The sequence below is a fragment of the Papilio machaon genome, chromosome 2 (assembly GCF_912999745.1).
Source record: "Papilio machaon chromosome 2, ilPapMach1.1, whole genome shotgun sequence".
NCBI classification, from domain to species: domain Eukaryota; kingdom Metazoa; phylum Arthropoda; class Insecta; order Lepidoptera; family Papilionidae; genus Papilio; species Papilio machaon.
Genome location: NC_059987.1, coordinates 1,791,284 through 1,814,655, shown reverse-complemented (window position 1 = coordinate 1,814,655; position 23,372 = coordinate 1,791,284). Strand labels below are relative to the sequence as shown.

General features: G+C 33.0%; 1 protein-coding gene across 1 annotated transcript in view; it reads right to left on the bottom strand.

Moving 5' to 3' along the window:
* Positions 1 to 8,743: 8,743 nt before the first annotated feature.
* LOC106719040 overlaps positions 8,744 to 23,372 on the bottom strand; it is a 32,058-nt gene continuing 17,429 nt past the window's right edge. Inside the window, exons 2-8 of the mRNA XM_014513283.2 lie at positions 15,456 to 15,698; positions 14,139 to 14,283; positions 13,736 to 13,871; positions 10,555 to 10,654; positions 10,252 to 10,336; positions 9,838 to 9,989; positions 8,744 to 9,630 (exon numbers count right to left, since the gene is read on the bottom strand). Coding sequence (XP_014368769.2) covers positions 9,343 to 9,630; positions 9,838 to 9,989; positions 10,252 to 10,336; positions 10,555 to 10,654; positions 13,736 to 13,871; positions 14,139 to 14,283; positions 15,456 to 15,698 — 1,149 coding nt within the window. The 3' untranslated portion in view covers positions 8,744 to 9,342. The remainder of the gene's footprint in view (positions 9,631 to 9,837; positions 9,990 to 10,251; positions 10,337 to 10,554; positions 10,655 to 13,735; positions 13,872 to 14,138; positions 14,284 to 15,455; positions 15,699 to 23,372) is intronic.

Here is a 23,372-nt window from a genome sequence, read left to right as displayed (position 1 = left end):
GTATGCATGCTATTTTTAACCAGTATTGTCTCTTGAAGCAAGACGAATTAGTAAGTCATTTAATAGGTAAGATGACAATTTGAATAAGTATGTAAACAATAAATAGACAAGAGGACAGTAAAAGTATTGTATGAAATTGCAGACAAAATTTACTAAAATCCTATTTCATTTAGAGAGTTGCGTGAAGTGGCGAAGGGATTTTGTGCGACAGTGTAAAAATTAATTGACAGTGCCGACTAAATATTTAAGTAACATATGTTTTGTACACTACATAAGTACAATTCATACTGTATTGTTTATATTTTAAATTTATTAGTTTTTATAATAACTTTACTCGATTGCGTAAAATCGTGACGATTCTGTAGGTAAATAATACACTAGTAGTTAATTATAACGAATGGCTCTTTGTATAACAATAAAGAAATATTTTATCGCAGTGTGAATGCTGAGTAGGAATATCGCTAAGACTTCCCGATGTTTCGCCTCGGTATTTAATTGAAGATGCCCGACCGATGTCTCACCAATTATTACTTAGAATTAAACAATGCGAATCTCTACTGATTTCATAAATATTCACTAATAGAAGAGAAGAAGAATTATCGAATTTTACTACGACGTCATTTCGTCAAATGTTGGTAATTCAAGTACTTAACTAGGCAATGTTTAATTAACTGCGCATATCTTATTACTTTCTAATGCAATGATTAGTTAAATTCTGGATTTATTTCCCTGTCTCATATTTTGTCAATACGTTGCAGTAAGAAGAAAATGTGAATTTGAAATCAATCTCAACAAAATAAAAATCACGCAATATACTGCGTAGGAGTTATATAGATGCGGATATTCTGTTACACTGTAATACTGTAATATGTAGACAGTTGTTGCTACGTAAAATTTTGTATATCATTTCGTATCTTAATCGTTTATCCTATCTAAATATAATAATGAGAATAAAGTATATTTAATTTGTAATGTTACAATGAATGTTATAGTTGGGGTTTAGAGAGCGAACAATTGAAATTGCTTTGAAGATAAATTAATTAAGTGATCCTTTGCGAAGAGGCCGCAGTAAACAAGGATTTATGCTTAGAGTAAATTATCCTCGAGCTTTTCTCGGAATTGTTTGTGAATTATATTATTTCTTTGTTTTAATTTAATGTAGATAATGAAGAAAACTCCGAAACAATTTATTATGTGTTTAGTTATACAGCCGAACCTGAATAAGCGAGAGTCCAAGTAACTGAGATGTTTCTCGCTTATAGAGTTTTCTTTCTAACCCGAATTTCTCGCTCATGGAGGTCGTCTGTTGAGACCGGATAATTACTTTCGCTTATAGAGGTTTCTCACCTATCAAGTTCTCGCTTATCCAAGTTCGACTTTTTTTTATGAAAGGACACAACAATCAGCAGGATTTTCAAATGAGTTTTCGGTACTGTAGAAGTGAGATGGATAGTTGAGAATGGTAATTATCCCATTAGTAGATGAAGCGACAGTTCCGCTCATTTCTTTGTTGACACAATTTAATTCCTTAACTATGACATAGAAATTCTCTCATTTATGTTTAAATTTTTTATATTATTTTTTCCGACATCGCAAACAAACAAATCTATGAACACTTTCATGTGTAAAAATATACTTATACGTGTCTTTCACGTTTAGGTAAATATTTTTTGATAAAGTAAATAACCTTTGTACCTTATCAGGGTTTTATGTATGTATTCTATTATTTTAAAAGCTTCGTTTCTTGCGGGATCTCTACGGTAATTCTTTATACGGTATTTATTTTATACGACAGCGAGCCACTGTGAGGGCGCGGTGGGTTCGGAGGCGATGCGATGAGTTAGTGCACTCTACGAGATGAGTCCGTTTATATCTTTAGACGTCACTTGAAATTATAAACTATTCAAAAGCAAAAAACAAATTTCAAACAACAGAATTTAAACCTATTCGGAAAATAAACATGGACGAAAATTGCACTTGCAAAAATGTTAAGTTCAAAGTAACTACGTTACTTAAACTTTGTTACTTTATCAGATAAAATTTAATATAAGTTAGTTTCAATACAAAGATATCTTTAAGTGTATCATTAAAAGTTCCGCAAAAGCGCTAGTTTCTTGAATAATCAATGTTTAAATAATCTATTAAAACATTGTTTTTTTTACAAGAAACTTCAAGATTGATTTATCTACGAGTCCTTTAATCATTGTTGAGATTAAGTTTCTTATTTAGCGCATGATAACTATAAGTATTCTCAGTTCTGAAGCTCTTGTGTTTATAATTTAATAATGTACCCAAAATCTTCAAAACAAGTCAAACACAAGAACTTATTCACAAAGTTTCAGTTACATATAATTATGAGAAGGAAAGTTATTTATTAAATTAATTTAAAGCAACTTCATTGTAATTCAAATCAGTAACCTAGATATTAACATGAGTGGAAATTGCATTGAGTTAAAAATAAATGTACGTGACATTTTCTGAATAGAACATCATTTCCTTTGGCTGATTTAACTTACAAATGCAATCAAACGACAAAGGTCGGGAAGCGTCGAGAACATCGCCTTGAAATTTATAGGAAAATGTGCTATTAATCTTTTTCCGATATACGATTTCTTATTTCAAACATTCTTGAATAACTTATATTGAAGTCATATAAATATCATAATTAAAAAAAACACTATTTAAAATATGCCTTCTCAGTTCCGAATTATTCAAAAGCAATAAGATTTGTTTTGTTATAACACTAACTAGATAGAAGATAAATATAGAGCTTTTATCGAAAAATCTTCAGAAACGAGGATAAAATGTTTTAACAACTCTTCGAAAATTTTAAATAAAAAAATATAAAATAAAAAAAAAAAAAAACAATCTCAAACAAAATGCAGTCAAAAGTAACATAAAAAAACAATTTCAAACAAAATGCATTCAAAAGTACCTTAAAAAACAACAAAATGCACTAAAAAGAAACAAAATAATGTCATGAAAACTTCTTTCTTCCTTTCTTCTCTCTTTCAAAAACCCTCTAAACTCTAAAGAAAGTTCTCTTCTTTCTTGTAACATGTCTATATTGTATAATTATTGTTATTTCGCAGTCGGTGTCGGCCGAAGTAAATATAATTTCATTTTATATTTGAGATGTATTAGACATACTTACGTTTATGTCCCTACTTAGGCCGAAACCGACTCCAAAATAACAATAATTATACAATATAGACATGTTACAAGAAAGAAGAGAACTTTCTTTAGAGTTTAGAGGGTTTTTGAAAGAGAGAAGAAAGGAAGAAAGAAGTTTTCATGACATTATTTTGTTTCTTTTTAGTGCATTTTGTTGTTTTTTAAGGTACTTTTGAATGCATTTTGTTTGAAATTGTTTTTTTATGTTACTTTTGACTGCATTTTGTTTGAGATTGTTTTTTTTTTTTTTGAAGTCGGCTATTTTTTTTTCTTAAAATTTTTGTTTTATTTCACAATTTTTAGTGAATTTGAAGTTCAATTACAAATTTCCTTAATACGTATAAGGACATAAATAAGACAAATAAAGAAAAGGACTTTCCTATTTAATATGTGTGTACTTCTATTCAATAACTAATTTAGAATGCACCAGAAAACCACTTATCCTTTAAACAATGAAATAATTATCAAAATCGGTATACAAATTGAAAATTAACGAACTAATACATCGTAGCGTGCCTTTAATTTTGTCCAGCCGCGCGCCGCACTAGCATTTTTCGAATGCGCGTAGTTTTTAATCATTTAATGTCTTCCAAACTATTGATCAGAATTACATAGTTTAAAGACTAATGTAATCTGCATTTAATACTCTAGCCATCAAACATATTTATTTTGATAAGGATTCATATCGAATATAATATAATAGCGTCGTAAGCTTACGACGCTGTTTTTCGTGTGCATTTTAATCGAAGTTTGTTCACAATAACATGGTTTTTGTGAGACATCCATAGATGATAGATATATGCCACCTGAGACATTTATTTAGCAAATTTAAGGATCTGTAATTACTCCATACATCATTTTAATGTAGGTCATATAGTTTGACCTACGTAAGCCCAGAAAGCAAATTTGAGCTGTTCATTGTAACGCGATGTAGCATTTTTCGTTTCCGCGTAATTTTATTCTTACGATATCTCCTAAACTATTAGACAGAATGATATAGTTTCAATCGCAAATATAATCTACATTAAATTCTCTTGATAATGAACATGTTTATTTACATAAGGGTTAATACTGAACTCGAATAATAGCGTCGGAAATAAGGCATGAATTTAATTGATGTTTCTGAAGAAAAAAATGGTTATTGTGAGAAAACTATAAAAGATAGATATATGCTATCGCGGACTTTTATTTAGCACATTTAAAGAGCTATAATTCGCCATACGTCATTTTGATGTAGGTCTTATAGTTTAGCCTACGTAAGCGCTGAAAGCAAAAATGTCCCTAAATTTCGCAACAAATTTTGAAGCTTATTCAAAATCTACTAGTCTTCTAGTTATTTAAAAAAAAAAACAAAAAAATGGGACCCACCTGCAAGCACTTCCTTTCGATTAAAATAATTTTTATCAAAATCGGACCACCAGGGGCGGAGATTCGCGGTAACACACATAAAAAAAAAAAAAAAAAAAAAAAATTCAGTCGAATTGATAACCTCCTTCTTTTTGAAGTCGGCTAAAAAATAGGAATACTGGTGTCAAAAACGAGACACGTATTACATCATTCGAAGTCACCCCGTCCTTAATAGTCCAGTCATTTAAGCTTAAATTAGGTAAGAATCTCGGAATTCGAGATACCCAGCTGTAAGTCTGTAAATACTTGTATATTAACACCCTAAAAGTTGTCTCAAAACCTACATATGGTAGGGTGTAAGCAACTATTAAATTTCAAGGTCAAAGGTTATAAAAATCGGTTTTTCGCGCTTTTTTTGGAAATATCTCATTTCCTATGGGTTTTTTGCTATTTATATTTCTTATCAAAATTGTAGAATACAAAATTCTCTACAAATTTTGTTTAAAAATTTTTTTTATACGGTGAACCATTTTCGAGATAGAGGGCGGAGAGCGCGCGGTCACAGCATCACTTCAGCCTCCGGTCGAAAACGCGCCATATAGTTGATGAACTATCAATAAATCAATTATTATAAATATTTGTCAAATTAATTAATTACTGACAATTTTGGATGAACTAGCTGCAGCATTTGAGGAAGAAAATTGTTCGGCCCAGAAATTATTAGAGAGTGGAACTCAAACCTTATTGGCAGTCTATAATGCTCCGGAATCTGTGAAAAGTCTCGATCATCTTCGTTACATGCATTACGTCAAGTCTACAAAACTTAATAAACCTGTGCAGCTTTCAAATATTCCACCAATAAGTGCAGCTGCTCATTAACATTTCAACCGTGTATATTATCAAGTTCAAACTTGGTTAGGACATGATTTGGAACCCCAGGTATGGGGTTGGGCAATGCGAAACGATTTTCTGGAGCCTATCATGACAATTTTACCACCTGCTCCAGAAGATTTGCTAAATACAATTTTCTGCAACTGCAAGAGTGGCTTTGGTTCGCGATGCGGATGCAGGAAAGCGGGCTTGCAATGCTCTTTAACTTGTGGCCAATGTAATGTAAGAAGTTATTAATATTAATTAGATTAAAATTCAAATATAATTCCTGTATTTTCATTAACAATTCTGCAATAACATGGGCAGGTAAGTGTTGTTAAATAAATTAATACTGAATAAAAAGTGGATAAGTTAGGAAAAAATGATAAAATATAATATAAAAGTTAATAAAAATTTACAAATATTTATAATCATTGATTTAGCGATAGTTCATCAACTATATGGCGCGTTTTCGACCGGAGGCTGAAGTGATGCTGTGACCGCGCGCTCTCCGCCCTCTATCTCGAAAACCGTTCACCGTATAAAAAAAATTTTTAAACAAAATTTGTAGAAAATTTTGTATTCTACAATATTGATAAGAAATATAAATAGCAAAAAACCCATAGGAAATGAGATATTTCCAAAAAAAGCGCAAAAAAACGATTTTTGGGACTTTTGACCTTGAAATTTAATAGTTGCTTACACCCTACCATATGTAGGTTTTGAGACAACTTTTAGGGTGTCAATATACAAGTATTTACAGACTTACAGCTGGGTATCTCGAATTCCGAGGTGAACTTACTAAAATGACTGGACTATAACGCCACTTCTTACGTAAATTCAAATTTCACCCCATTCCAACTCCTTTGTACATTTGACCTTGACCTTTGTAAATTCAAGGACAAACATTTTTAGGCACTGGTTAGTTTTCAAATGGTTTGTTAATAATATAACCTTAATTAAACAATTTTACTGAAATCAGTTTCTGAAAAATAACGACTGGAAAAATTTACACTGTTTTTTGTATTAAAAATAAAATGTGTACCTGTCAGACTTTGCTACACGTAATCCATGCGAAATATAAGCAAGTTAATATGCTTTTCGTCATTTCGGCTCCAATTTCTCACGCCCGTATTATCACATACACCCCTAGCACACTTATATACGAAAGCGGAGCGGAATCTCAAATTCCGCTTCTCAATATGCGAACGGTTTGGCGGAACGGAACGATGTAATGTTAGTTTCATGTCAAACAGCGCTCTAGATAAGGTTTTTATTACTGTGGGTTTCAAAGGCGTGACACTTGCATTTAAACATTTTCATCCCTCTTATTCCTTTTGAAAAAAAAAACAATACAAGTGAATTTCTTACGATAGAATCATGATTTTAATATTGTAATGATTACGGGAAAACAAAATCAATTCGTTGGTACTGTTTGCTGTCTGAACGTCAGCAACCTGCCATACTAAGTAGCTAAGTAGTGTTTTTATATGTTTTCGCGCTTGTTATTCGCGGCTGTGTGCAAGGGGCGTGAAGTCCCGTTATAACCTCGTTACTATGACAGCTTTCGGCGCGGCCCTACCGCTCCCGGCAACACGAACGTTGTAATCAATCTTGTTATGTACAACTACACCGATGCCTACATCATACCAGAGCTTTATGGTTACGCGATCTGTCTGTGTCAATTATATTACCCCGGCAACCGTGAGGAAAAACAATGTTGTTAAAATATGAAATATTTCGTTCACTTGTTTTTCTTTATAGGACAAGGGGACAAAGGGGGCTTTTGGGTCGTCTATTACTATGTGACCTGACGCCTATGGACATCAGTAACATCAGAAGCACTGCAGACATGTCCCCTGCCTTTAAGGAGATGGTATCCCCTGACATGAAATGAGGCCATGACAGCCAGAGTGGTACTTACACAATAGTTAAGTTAAACGATACCAAACTATAAATTTCTGATAGGCTTAGGTTATATTTCTAATGCCGTTTATGAAAAAAATGTTAAATTAAATTTTAGGCCACTGTGGCGCCACGACTTTTACCGTTTAAATCAGGTTTATCAATTTAAGTTAGTATTGAAAAAATGACAGTAATGCCACTTTGGCTCTCATGACCCCTAAATGTCCTTTGGTACTCTGTCCTGGACTTGAACCAAGTATATAAGGATTTATTTTATCTTCTAAATAATATTGTTCTAGTTAATGTTGTTTATTACAATTTCTGTACATGTTATAATGGAACAAGGAAAATCTGCAATTCTATTCTTATTCTATCTTACTAATATGATAAATGCGAATGTTTAGATGGATGGATGTTTGTTTGAAGCTATCTCCGAAACGGCTCAACGGATTTTGATGAAATTTGGAGAACATAGTCTGAAAGAACTCATAAGCTACTTTTTACGTGTTTTCTTTTAATTCCGCACGGACGGAGCCGTAGGCGACAGCTAGTTTTTATATAAATATGTAGATCAGATAGACGTCGACAGCCGTTTGGTCCGCATTAACATAGGTCGAATAACTGCGCGCCTCTCGCCTAGATCACAAATTCAAATAACGTGAGCGTCGCTAATACCTAAGAATATTTTCTCTTTATTACTATGCTGATATTAAATTTTGTATTCATATGTAACTATTTATATCAAGGTTAAATTGGACGAGAATTCGAAAGCCGAATATTATTATTAAGTTTTCTTTTAGTATTTATGCTAACGGTGTTAAAATATATTTGCAAAATATGTGTAAAACTTCTTAGGTGAAAATATTTACTATTAATTTCTGGAGTTTCGCTTGCTTTTTTAACTTCGTCCATCCATCCATCCAATCAGCCTGGTAACGCCCACTGCTGGGCATAGGCCTCCCCCAAAGATCACATTGCCCTAAGAATTGTAAACCTTAATAAGTGGCGATGGGCCGGCCATATTGCCCGCAGGACGGCCGATGGGGACGCAAAGTACTAGAATGGCGGCCACGTACAGGTCGACTCGGCGTGGGTAGGACTCCCGCAAGATGGACCGATGATCTGGTCAAGGTTGCGGGAGTATCCTGGATGCGGATTGCACAGGACCGATCATCGTGGCGATCTTTTTTAACTTAATGATAAATAAATCTTACCCATATTATAAATGAGAATGTTTAGATGTATGGATGGATGTTTGTAAGAAGGTATCTCCAGAACGGCTCAACGGATCTTGCTGAAATTTGGCATAGATGTAAAACATAGTATGCAAGAACAGAAAGGTTACTAATAGTTTTTTTTAAATTTAATTCCGCGCGTACGGAGTCGCGGGTGATAGCTAGTCTAAAAATAAAAGACAAATTAAACTTTTATATATACTTTTATTGGTAGACGTACAAAAAATCGATATTGCCAATACCTGATTGCGTTTTCCTTAATAAATGTTATGACTTAACGTCTCCGTAATAAATGTATTACAAAACGTAAAAATAAATTACATTATGAATAACTGTAACATTATACTTATAATATCAATGGTATAACAGATTCAATGTATCACATCGGCAAATACATTGCTGTGTAGATACGAGCGACTATCAACTAATTTACGTAAGAGTTTGATTAACATCAAAAGCCTTAAATATCAATTCCATATTTATGTAATCAAGCTGAACTATGAAATTAAACATATCACACATAGCTTTATCTGCATTTACGTATTTATTGTACAAAAATTAAATTTTCACTTTCTTTTAACTAAATTCGAATTTTGTTATACGAACTAATAATAAAATATTATTTTTTCAAATAAAAACACGAATGTTTCAAACTTATCGATAAACATACAATTTAAATTTAAAATCAAGAGACGATTTGCATTTAAATCGCATTAACAATGGCACTTCCTGACTAAAGAACGTATCACTATGCGCCCGACGAGCGGCGGCTTTAGGCAAGAAATGAGATTTTGGAAACCAAGACATGGAGTTAGAGTTCTTGATTGGGTTCTTCGGCGTCGGCCAGTTTAATAAGACCTATGAAGCTCTTCTCCGGCTGCATGAGGGAGTGTCTGTTGCCGCCGGTGTTTCTGACGGCGAGCTTGTCGCCGGCGCGGAGGAAGAGAGCGGCGGCGGAGAAGCAGGAGTTAGGCTTCTCGAGAGGCTCGGGGGAATGCGCTGACTGTGCGCACTGTAGGAGAGTCTCACGGCCCTCGATCTCTGGGTTGGTACGGTGTAGCACCCATGATATCACGTCATGGCTGTCCAGGTAGTAAATCTGTGAAGAGGCATATTTTTCACATGATTTATCGTGCAATAAAAACACCCAACATTCGACCATTTCAGTTAGAGCGGCGTAGTATTAGGATCTGGCAGAAAACAGCAATACGTGATGTCTACTGACCAAATAACCTCTTCATCTCTTTCTTAATCTCTTATAACTCATATCTTTACTTGTCTCTAGAACTGGTAGGTTATAACCGACCTGAACATAGACGAGGTAGACGCCGGTGTGATGCACATGCACGTGGCCTGCGCGGGTGAGCGTAGGGCGCGGGTGCGGGGAGGCCAGCGTCCACGGTGATGGGTACCACACGTCGTGCGGCGCATCGTGCGCAACGCTCACTAGACCGTTACCTGAAACACCATATTGCAATTGATCATTTTGGCGTAGAAATTAACTTAATTGTATGAAGAATTAATGATCACGGAAATAGTCAACTTGGTGTAGTAATTTAATTTTTTATATAGGACAAGGAGCAAATGAGCAGCGGATTCCCTAATTAAAGTGATCTGACGTTCATAGACATCCGCAACACTAGAGGAACTGCTGATATTTGTATGGAACGTTTCAACTTATATAATTGTGTTTACACGTAGAAAGTTGATATTGTCTCACCTTTGTAATGTTCATGAATTTCCGGGCTCAGATGGGACGTGTTGCCGTGGAAGTGGGCGGCGATGAATGGTCTCCTGCGGCCGTCCTACATAAAAGTTACGAAGTTTATAACTTAGAGATAGAATTTGGATATAAAAATGGTGATAAATATTTGAGCAGTTTTACATTAAATTGACAAACGGATTGAAGTATGAAATGGCCTTACCATTTTAAACTTCATTCTTTAACATTTAAATGCGCTACGAACTAGGTATATCCTTCTAGTTAATAGGGAAAATGCGATTTTTATAATAATAACCATACCCCGTCTTCGCTGTTTCTTGCAGTTCTTGTGACAGTGTGTAGCGACATCTTCTCAGCTATAGATGAGTCTGTGCTCGATATAAACTTTTTCATTTTGCGTCTGTAAGAAAATGCATAATATTTTGTGATTTTGATCGCAATTAAAATGAATTGTAAAAAACGAATGTCAAAATACAAATATTTGAATTACTAAAATTGTAAATTCACAACAATATTTTGCTATATCGCAATAAACCTTGATTTCTATGTTCCGTGAAAGATTTATGTTGTAATATGACCTATATTGTGAACACGTGGTGAATAATAGTCACTTTGTCCCTATTTCTATTTGACTTCGCATTTCTACTTCGAAATAAATCTTCTCATTATTGTTTGACGTAATATTTAATGCTTAGTTGGCTTCAAAGTAAGTCACTCGCATGTTTTGTCTAAAATGTATTCGTTTACAGGACCTAAGGGTTTTAAATTAACTTTAGTAACCAATAGGCAATGTGAAATTAGATCTCGGCTTTCTTTATGTATGTTCGCTTGTACAGTAATTTTAATTAAATTAATTTACGAAATTCTCTTGTGAATTAGTATAAAAACTATATATTCTACATTACCTTTATTAAATGAACTGAGGTAATGAAAAAATGTGTTCTGAGGGAGATTTTAACTTATGATATTAATCTCTTTGAAAGCGGAGCGAGCGCTCGCTTATTAAAAAAGGCTTCATTTCACTACAAAGAGGGAAAAATATAATTGAATTTATATTTATAAAAGGCTTACCTTTAAATATAAACTCAATTATATTTTTAATATAAGTATTGAAATACGACGTCTTTTGATAGATAATTTTGAAGGTAAAAATCAACACTAGTTCTTTTTAACCAACCAATGATCTTTAACCAACAGAAAGATATCTTGAAGAAAGTAGTGTCTGTTAAATGTAGAGGTATTATCAACAGTTGTTTTTGTAAACATACTAGTATTAACTTAACGAGAAGTAATTGAACCAAAGTATTTGCATAAGAAACTTTATTTTACCTATTTGTTTGTTGATTTTTTTAACTTTTTTCCTTAACGTTTAGTAAATAAAAAACAGAAGGGATAATTTGTGACTTAAACCTAATATCAATACAAAAGAACCATTAATGTAATCGATGTCCGCCTAACTACCAACATTAAATTAATTTAGTATTTCCACGGATAAAAATATCCATAAAATCTAGTTCGTAAGTATGGAACCCCAATCGTTTATTATAATAAGTGTTCAAAGTTAGTAGATAAATAACTTTTATGTGATTACTTGTTTTAATAACGATGTAATTTTAGTACCTAAATCTCATGTTTGTTATGATTAAACTTTCTTTAGTCCCTTTTTGAAGAACAATAACATTTTTGTTTGTTCGTTGGGTTTAAATTAACACATCTTTAATAGTAACTAGAATTTATATTTAGTAACAAATCGTGTATTTGGCAATATCTAATATATAAAATTCTCGTGTCACAGTTTTCGTCACCGTACTCCTCCGAAACGGCTTGACCGATTCTCATGAAATTTTGTGAGCATATTCAGTAGGTCTGAGAATCGGCCAACATCTATTTTTCATTTTTTTTTAATTGCGCGCAGACGGAGTCGCGGTTAAAAGCTAGTGTAAAATAAATAAATGATGTGCCACAGAAATGAAAAATAAAATAAATGAATGCTGTGCCAAATTCTAAATCTCTGCCTCCATGTGTTGGTTAATGTCTTGCGAGTTTTATTTAAATGATGACTGACTTAAGCAGGTTGGCAATTGGTTTATATTTTTTCTTAGCAATAAGTAGGTAAATTCCAATGTTTATAAAACAGTGGGTATACGATTAGATTACATATTCATATTTCGCACACATAGACAGTAGCTATACTTAGTAAATATGCGTATCAAAATGTAATCCAGCACTAGAAGGCATTAGGTAACCAGATACTTGTGGTCACATTCCTTTGGTAATCACCAGTGCTAGGTGTTTTTATTTATTCTGTTTTAAAATTATTATACGTAACGTAATTGTTCGCAATTTTTAGCCCTAGCATGAATATTTGTGACAATCGTAATTGTGTTGTCATTGACAAAATTTGTGCAGCGAAAGCAAGATTTTTTGGTATACATCGATGCCAGTTAGGGCGTAAAGTATACCAAAAATCTCGTACTAATAGTGACTTAATTGACGATGGCGACACGCATGTGATTATCACAAATATCTGTACTAGGCTCAAATGAGTTTACTTAATTTTACTTATGGATGACTCATTTTTTGTATTGCAAAAAATTTCATATTACAATAATTAGATTAAATTATTGAGGTATATGATAAGTAATATGCCAAGTAGCAAGTAGTTTGTAAAATAAGGTCAATCGATAGTACGTCCACCTGACATTGTATTATTAATTTCCTTTGTCTTTTATTTATGTACCTTTCGGGCTATATTTCAGTGATGAAATTACAGTACGTAGAAAAAAATTCATTATATTTTTGCACGCATGCTGCATTTGTCGAGTTTTTAAAATGAATTACTTATTTAGTTGTGTCAATTTCTCTTTAGTTTTGATGCGTTATTGGCCAGGTAAAGAATGAACGTGTATTTATATACATTAATGACCGTTTTTTGAGGTTTATAGACAGTAAACCAGTTGACTGGGACACCATTTTATGATGTTGTTTGCATCTCTTTCGTAACATATGTTCTTAATTACTACAAAAAATCAGGTCATCCCAGTACGATTTTTTTGATTATAAATTACTAGCTGTCGATCGCGACTCCGTCCGCGCGGAATTAAAAACAAAAGTAATAAGTAGCCTATGTGTTCTTCCAGACTATGTTCTACATCTGAGCCAAATTTCATCTAGATCCGTTGACCCGTTTCGGAGATACCTTCAAACAAACATCCATCCACCTAAACATTCGCATTTATAATATTAGTAAGATTGACATGTTTGTGTAAAATGTTTTGATTATAAATTAAGTTCAAATTTCTCCAAAATTCTTTGAAGAGAGCAAATGGCCTTAAATATATCCGTCGTAAAGTTCCGATTGTATTTCCGTTATAAAAGTTGCGGAAACAGAAACAGAAACGGATGTTGAAAAGCGCGCGGAACTTCCGCACTTGCGGAAACGGAAACAGAGGTCCGTTGCATCACTATCCGAGGTACTAACCGGTCGTCCGACTTTGAGATGATCTTCGGTACCGGCATTTCAGCGATAGCGTCCGCAGCTGCATCAGGGAACACGCTGCGCTTCACTCGGACCTCTTCTGCTGCTGCCTTGGTTGGTATTTTCATAGTTGGTAAATCTGTAACAAATTATATCGTACCGAGTTCAAAATAACATATATGCGATACAATTGAAAGAAAAGAGAAAATACTTAATATTTTATTATGAAGTCGGTGTTTTTTTTTACTTTTTAGTTCACATTTTTAATTCACTCACTTATTTATTTCTAGTAATCAATTTGAAACGAACAAAAGGAAGGAAGTCAAGTAAATTTTGGATCCGTCATAGTCCTGGTGTGGGAAGAAGCTGGTCACTACAAGTTACAACATACATGACGCGTACTCACCAATGTCGGTTAGCTCTGGGTTCTCGTTGAGCAGCCGCTTGATCTCCGTGATGTTAGGTATGGGGATCTGCCTCTCTTTGTCTGCAGGCAGCACCGCGTCCGTGAAGTCCTCGGGCTTCAGGCGCACCATGTTCGTTGTCCCTATCTGAGATGAAAACAACGGCTGATAAAAAGAAAAGAAAACTTCATGAAAAGAACCGGCTCAAAGAATATCATGGCACCGTATAGACTATACGGCGTTTCGTTATCAAACGTATTAAATATTTAATTACTCTTAAAGCTCTTCACTTAAAATCAAACTTAAAATTATCTGCAATTTGTTACAAAAGAAAATCCGAGACCTGAAACAATTAAGATCATTAGCTGTGCGGCAAGAGAGACGAATGAAAAGCAAAACAAAACGCCTCAAAAATGCTGTCGGCTAAATTTATAATTACATACTTTGTACAAAAAATATCTTATGAATATAAAAGGCAAACAGACTAAAAAGAAAATTGCCGGTCGAATTTCAGTAATTTGATCGTGAACTGTCTTGTGCACATGCGATAAATAAAATAAATGGAACGAAACGAAGTGTTAATGAAGTAAAGAATACGAAAAATGAAGGAGCATATTATATTTTTAAATAATTATTATTGACGAAGCTATATGAAATTACAAACATATTCTTAGATATTTAATTTTAAATCGAGAAAACCATATGAATGGAATAAAAATACGAATTGCGCAGTAGATTTGTAAATAGATTCGTGTTTATCACGTGATATCACAAATTGAATGCTCAGCTGCATACGTATGCATACGTAATTTCCAAACCACATTTGCGTCATCCCACAATTCAATCTATGAATTGAATAGCCACGAACAGAAGCCAGGTGTCCCACAATCTATTTTCAGATTCGATAACTTTTAAATGAATCCATGCTGTTATTATAAATTGAAATGATTTGTACATATGTTTGTATGTTTGTCACGAATGAACTCATTAACTACTGGACTCATTTAAAAAGTTCTTTCATAATTACAATGTTACATTATACCTGTGTAGACGAAGACTATTATAAAATTGTTCGAAGATATTAAAAAAATTATCCGTGCGATAGATACATTAATGTAATCCACACCCACTTTAATATAAATCACCAAGTCGTAAAATTTTAAAATATCCAGCAGTTTTATACCGTGACGTCTTATGAATCGGTAAAAAAGAACCAAATAAATTGTAAAGAAAGAAAGCATTGACAAAGTTTTTTTTACTAATACTGTGTAAATATTAAGCCAAATCTATTTCGCAGAAAAAAAGAAGTGATATATTACCTTGGGACCTTGCTTATAATAATCAGGGTACCAGTCCCCGCTTTCGGCATCCTCGTCACCGTCATACATGTCTTCATCGTCAGCCATCTGTGCGTCATCCTCGAGCACCGTCAGTCCGTGAAGCTTGTTCAGCGGCGAATAATTTCCCTTCTCCTTGTCTGAGTCTTTGATTTCAACATTTTTATCAGTAGCGACCGTTATATCTTCGACTAAATTACCATCTTGATCCTCATCCGCGTATATCTGTGAAAGAAAATTCCTTTATTTATAAAAATATTCATACATGACGAAACGTAAAGCTATTACATACTTACTAATGTAATGTAACAAAAAAATTGAACATAATGTTATAAAAAAATTAATGAAATTAAAAAAAAATTAATGAAAAATAAACAAATGCTAATGATATAATGATAAGTGGTAGGTATTCCAGCGTCACTATTGATTTTCATTTAATTTTAAGCGAAGTTGTAAGCGAAGTTATATTTTGAACATTTTAAATAATTTTGCCAACATTATTTACAGTTAGATCTCTAAAATGTATGACCAGTCAATACAAATTGTATGTATGTTAGAGTAATAATAATCATGACGATCTTAATGCTTTGTACGTGATATTAAAATATGTTAAAGGTAATAAACAAATTATTTATAATCAACAGAAAGCTATCACTATCCCTACATATTATGCACAATCACGAGCGAAGTACGCAGGTAAACAAATTTACCCCTCGAGAAATGTTCAGAGCCGAAATAAGTTAAAGAGGATTATGTAGGATTAAATTTTAATTTATCTTGACTCTTCATTGTTTTGTAGTGACTGCATTTCAGAGTAAAAAAAAAGCTTAAAATAGGAATATGTTAGTCAAGTTTATGTTTAGTTAAGTTGTTGTAAAAAGTTAGAACTAAGTACAGCACGTAAAGTAGAAAGGCAACGAAATTCTTACTAATAGTATAAATGCGAATGTTTAGATGGACGGATGTTTGTTAGAAGGTATCTCCAGATCGGCTACTAGGATCTCGCTGATATTTGGCATGGATGTAGAACATTATCTAGAAGAACTCATAGGCCAACAACTAAGTTTTTTTTAATTCCGAGCGAATGGAGTTACGGGCAACAGCTAGTATAACATTAAGTATGCGAACAATGATCAAAAAACATCTAATGTCAATTGTTCGCAAATAGACTCATTATTTTCATGTCAATCTAGAGTTCATATAAAGAATGTCGTCATCGGGATATAGAGGTATCGAATAAAGAAATATGAGAGTATGCTTCGTCAGTCCGGAGACAACAAAACAAGATCACATGAAACATGATACTTGTTTACGAAGGCACGTACCTAATATTTTTATCATAACATGGCGTACGTAACATTTATTTTAATCCAGTTAGTGATGTAATTTTGACAGTCAAAGTTATTATTAATTAGGCTATAATTATTTTGTATCTTATTTTTGAAAATCATATTACGTGGGATCATTATAACATGATTACGCCAACTTTAGTCTTTAGTATGGTGTCAACAAAGCATTACCTAATGATCATTACAAATATATTTAAGACTGATTCAAAGAAACTTAACCGTTAGGTATAAATAATCAACGTCTTTTAACTGGAATCATTATAGTAAAAACAAACAAACAAAAAAAAACATATGTTAAATATAATGTTGAAACAGACAAAGCAATTAAATTGATCTTTGAAATACTAAACCTACGTCGTTTATAACTACGTTTTAACATCACCTGCTTGGAAAGCAATTTTGCTGTCTTATTCTCTCTAAAATTTTAAGACACTGGAATTAACGAAGAATTCATATTAGGGTTGTCAACTGTTTAAATACTTTATTTAGCATCTAATGTTTTTGAATTTAAATTTTGCAAAATACATTATGGTTTTAGTTAGAATCACAGGTTCCCATTAACCATTTATCACTGTATGTTTTAGGCCAGGGATCCCCAAACTATTTTGGACAAGTGACCTCCTTTTCCAAAATGAACCGTTTCCACAGACCCTCATGGCCAAATTATCTACTTTTAAGATCAATAATTATTGTTATTATTATTATTTTTCATTCTGGCTTAGGTCAATAGAAGAAGATAGAGTGAGAATTAGCTATGCTTTAAGTTCGATATCGACTCCTTTGGGAATCCCTGTTTTAGGCCTTAACTGAACCGAATCAATTCTTATTAGCCTACCTATATTCAAAGACAACAGTGTGTTTCTTTATTAAAATACAATATAAACATCGTATTACATCTTTCACCAAATGACGTATAAAAACATTTTTTAAAACCAGCAAGATTTTAATGTAACTAATAACTGGCAACCCTACCACAGTGTCCAGGTTGAAGTCCGGTAGGCATTAAACGATTTGCTTTAAAAATAAATCTGTAACCGTTTCATTTGATAGCAATCCGGAGCGAGGCTGGACTTTTATGCTCGTACCACACTTTATTGAAATTTATTATTAAAATAGAAAGAACATTTATTACAAACGCGTGTAAGAATCAAACGGTAGATCGCCTTTTAAACTGTTCTGTTTAGCTTTGTTCGAACAAGATTATTGCCTCTTAAACGTACAATCTTCATGTTTATTGATATTTTGCTAAAACACAAGTTGTTTCTATAGCTTTGTTTATCACAAAGATGAAGGTTAATCCATCCACATAATTCATGAAAGACGCGTGTAATAAGATAGGTATAATCTAATGTATAAAATTCTCGTGTCACAGTTTTCGTTCCCGTACTCCTCCGAAACGGCTTGACCGATTCTCATGAAATTTTGTGAGCATATTCAGTAGGTCTGAGAATCGGCCAGCATCTATTTTTCATTTTTTTTTAAATGCGCGCGGACGGAGTCGCGGGTGACAGCTAGTTTTTTATATATAATGATTATCATTATGGCGGAATCCTATGCAAATTGCATTATTTGACGTTTCGTTGTGTTAAAAATGAAATGACAAAAAGATCAAAACTATGTTGTCGATCATACAGTAACATAATAAATCTACAAAACCCACGTCATTAGCAAGTTTCAATTTGTACAAACATAATCATTTCTTCGAATATAGATCACTCATAAAATGTACGGTGAATTAAGATAGCGTCGAAGTTGAAATCGTACACATATTAAATCAATATTTATAGTAGTTACTAAAATAAATAATCTGTTCGTACTCGTACCGTATTGAGGTGTGAGAAAACGGTTACTGTCTAATCTCAGTAAATCTATTCGTACATGTCAATACCTATTAATAAAATTGATGTGTCTGTATGTAATATCTAGAAAAACGTCATATTTTGTACGTGTGATGCTTGTTTGTTTTTTTTTACTTTTATCTGTTCGCAAATCCATATTTGTTGCGGTTAATCTTAGAATTGCTGGGCCGATTTTAAAGGGACTTTAAAATAAAGGTAGTAGGATGCATGCAGGCATATGCCACTTTTTTCTGTGCTGACGAAGTAGCGGGCGACCGCTAGTATTTAGTAAAATTATAGAAATTAAAATACGCAATTTCTTTAATTTAGTTTTTCTATTATGTAACGACAAAGGCAAAAGCTATTTCTATTGAGGAATTAGGTAATCGAGTCCCCAATAAATTAATTTCCCCAGTGAGCCGAGAATCCGATAAGATTGAGGCAACGGAATTAATCTTACAAATAAACGTTTCAACTTAACGAGTTCGGAAACGTAGAACAAAAGCATGTTACAATTTATATTCGTAATTTGTTTGAAAAGTCTAATTTGGTTGTGACAGCTGGTACGTTACACAACTATTTATCAAACGAAAGTGTGCAGGGGTAAGAATATTTTTTCTCATATTAAATATCTCTATGCAATACGCCCACGTCTTTTCTAAATAAAGTAACGTGTTATCCGCTTTTCATGAAGTTCAATTTAAAAGCAATAACTATAGAATATTTGGGTAATTTATATTTCTTGGACATTTATAATATTTGCAAAATATGACTGAATCATTTCATCGGTTGGAGATGTTGGCCAGAATTTATCACATTAAAACTCAAAAACTACTGGGAGAATTTCAAAAATTATTACAACATTCATTTGTTACACTATCCCTGAGGAGCATAGGCTACATTTAACATTGTTATAAAATATTTAAAAAATAAATGTCCCTTCAAGCAAAGCCGGGACGAACCGCAAGTCATAATATGGATGATGTGGAAACGTTGCTGGCATTTCTTATGAATTCAAGTGCGGTATTTGAAATGGTTTATTTTTAAAGATGTGCAAGTTTTTCGATGAGATTTGTTTTTAATCTCGATAATTTCAAATGCATTGACGTAGTGTGTGCAGAGTATATATGCTAATTTATTTTACTCGTTACGTTATTTGTATTTGCAGTTAATACATTTTTGTTGTGTTCATGAATCTTAAAATTAATTCCAATGTCTAAAGTTTTGAATGGAAATATTTCATTAGAAATAAATATAGCTTGTTGATTGTGTTGTCTTTAACTACACAAGTAGGTAAATGCCCCCTGAATTTAGTTCTAATTCGGAATCACGAATAACAATGATGACAGATAAAAAATAAACCAATTTAATAGAGTTGTATTTTATAGGATCCGTCATATAAATATCTGAAAGCATTTATAGAAAATATATTTTTTTCGAAATATGTTTTGGAACGAAGTTTCTTATCGCGCGTTGTGAAAAGGGGCTAGACGGAAAAAATTCTTACGAAAAGTTGTCACGACACTTTTTGCTATATCACCATGGCAACGACGTGACAATATATAACGAAAATTCATAGAAATAAAATGTACTTCTTGTGAAGACTTAAGTTTTTTATGCATAGAATAAACATTGGTTCCTTCACTAATTAATTGAAAGGAACTTCGTTCCATCCGGGTGTCCCTTGACACCTCTCAAGTTTTTTTTTTAGTATTTCCTTTGTTGAAAAATGAAGCGACTTAAATTTTAGAAAGCTACAATACCAAGTACTTAGTAAAACCTTACTGTACACATCCTAAAAGAAATGTAATGTGTATGTAAATTAAAAATGTTTGCTTCTATCTGAAACTTGGTGCGAGTATTAAAAGCAAATAAAACGATTGACGCGCGTCGTATCCATCGACGGCCGTTCGATAAGTTATTCGCGTGCGCGTTCGGCTGTTTGCACTTTTTATTTACAGTCCATTTCGAGATTTATACGATTCTTTTGCTTCGATGAACAATCGATGTGTAAATAAACTCATTTGGACCATTATCAAGTACAGAGACGGACTTAGAAATTTATTATTATAATAAGTATTTTCAATTTTATTAATCGAAACATACGTTTCCTATGCATACAGTTTTTATAGTACTCGTTCCCTTTGATATTCATAAAGCTGTTCTAATATTTTAATATTAAGCAAGACAGTACAAGTCAAAATTAAGAGTTATCTTTTTTGCTGTTAAACTACTTCTTTTCGTACCTATAGCTCGAAGTTACATTACAATGTAGATGTTTCAATATTGAATCCGACCCTGGTCATCGGACACTAAATCACAGTTTACAATCGTCACTCTTTGTTTTTTCGGGCCACTGCGTTCGGGATCAATGAACTAAGATCAAAATATTTATATATTTGTTTGCCGAATACATAACTCTCGCTTCAGCTGTGACTCGTTAAAATTTGAAAATACGAGGAAATATCGCGAAATGAACCATGTTAGTGAAATGATCGGGAGGTAGAAGATTAAATGGATTGGAGGCAATTTGTTGGTCGTTAGGACTAGACGACCTGGAAACGCGATTAAGCTCGACCTATCAGAGCGACTGTAATTGAATAGCAGCACAGGCTTGATGTCTTTTTTAATCTTTATTTTTTCGAAATAAAATATCCGTGATACTGTAATAAATTAAATGTAGACTTTAAAATACTTTAATTATTTCTGCATATTCCCTTAAAATACCTTCTTCTCGTATATATAAAACTTTCTGTCAAATTGCTGAACGACCTAATTTTTTACCAAGTTGAATTACTGGGTCAGCACAAACACAGATTAAATTAAATATCAAATTGGGTTATGATTCGTTTTAATAATCCAAATAACTTTTGAACGAATTTAATTTGAATTTTTTAAACTTACGCATCAATTGAGAGCAAAGTAAGAATTCTCGGTATCAGTAATTGAAAGAGGACAACTTCAATCGCCACCGCCTTAAATAGATTGGAAAACTATTTATTTATTGGAAAATTACTAAACCCTTCCAGTATTAGACCTTTGCACTTCACTCCTACACTCCGCTTTACGAGAATTGTTTAAAATATTTTTTCTCTTTTAACTGGGAGTTATTGAAACTGTGCATTGAAAATACGTTATAGGTAAAAAAAATCACATTGTGTCTTTTATTTCTAGAAAAATCGAGTGATTTTATTTAACTTTCCTAATGAAATTGGGCCTAGCACTTGTAATATCTAGGAAAATCGGTTAATTAAAATGTTAATTAGTTATTTCAGTTATGAAATTTAAAAAGATGCTCGTTTAATAATAAAAAATTAGGTCACAAATATAACGTAAAATGTTCAGTAGCAGTTCATAGAATACATTCTGACATTTAAATAAAAATAACTTTTGTCACTACGGCAGCAATATTTCTTGTATAAATAGTGATGCAACGGAAGTGTCTTACCGGAACCAGAAACGGAAACAGATGTCAAAAATTTTTTTTAGCAGAAACGGAAACGGATGCGGAAACAGAAGTGTAAATAATAATAAAAAACATATTTACAAAAATATTTTTTTCGGTAAAAACAGTTTGTATTCGTTTTTAATTTATTACGGCATTGGATATCGGTGTCCTTTAGCCTTCAATGTATGTATTTTTACTGCGCTGCAATAAGTTAAAATACGCGTTTTTTTTAATTTATTTTCAGGAAACAAAATTAACTATTTACAAATTAAAGTTCGCCAAACCACTCGTGTTGACAAACGACAAATATATTTCTAACTATATAATGATGATGATATATTACATGGTTATCACTTATTCAAAAGTACATTTAATAACTCGTAAGTATGAAATAGTCACATTTTGCCAGTTGTCAAATTTTATATGGACAACAACTAGACAGTTTACTCCAGCAAGAGAAACTGATTGTTTCAAACAGCAGCAGAAAATATTACGCGCTTAAATTCACAAAATAGTACGTAAACAAACAAATGCGACAAGTGCCGAAAGGCCGCGCACGGACTGCGCGTCTCTCGCCGCGCATTTGGATCTCTCAGCCGTCGTAAAGTTCCGTTTTATCTCCGTTATAAAAGTTGCGGAAACAGAAACAGAAACGGATGTTGAAAAGCACGCGAACTTCCGCACTTGCGGAAACGGAAACAGACATCCGTTGCATCACTAATAAATAGCGACAGCTGACATTTCCTTCCTAATATTTAACCTCGTTTCATTTCATGATGGACGTTACAATTGATTTAGCATTAGTTAAAATTAACACCAATGCTGTTTTATATAATTTTCTTTTGGCTGTTTAAAGAAACTAAAGAATGGAAAAAAAACTAAATTCTACTACAAATAACCGAGGTTAGATCCTAGATATGGAATTGTATTTCAACAGGACCATACTTTCGTGTTTATAAGAAAATAATAAGTTTGTCTTAGCATATATTTTTAGGTGGACTAAAGTGTGCACCTTACCCTTACATACATTGGAAAATTCCAGCTAGCAAATTGGTTAGTTGATGATTCAGTTTACCTTAGAGCCCTAAAATGTAATCACGTTGTAAACATGCGCAGCTGCTTCGCGCTGGGCCGAAGCCAATTCGGTTACCGATTTTATAAAGATTCTGAATGAAACATGGATATATGCCAGAAATCACTGCCCAATGTTTATTTAATATAATTTGTTTTAAAATACGCTAGTATTTATATAAAGTATTCGAAA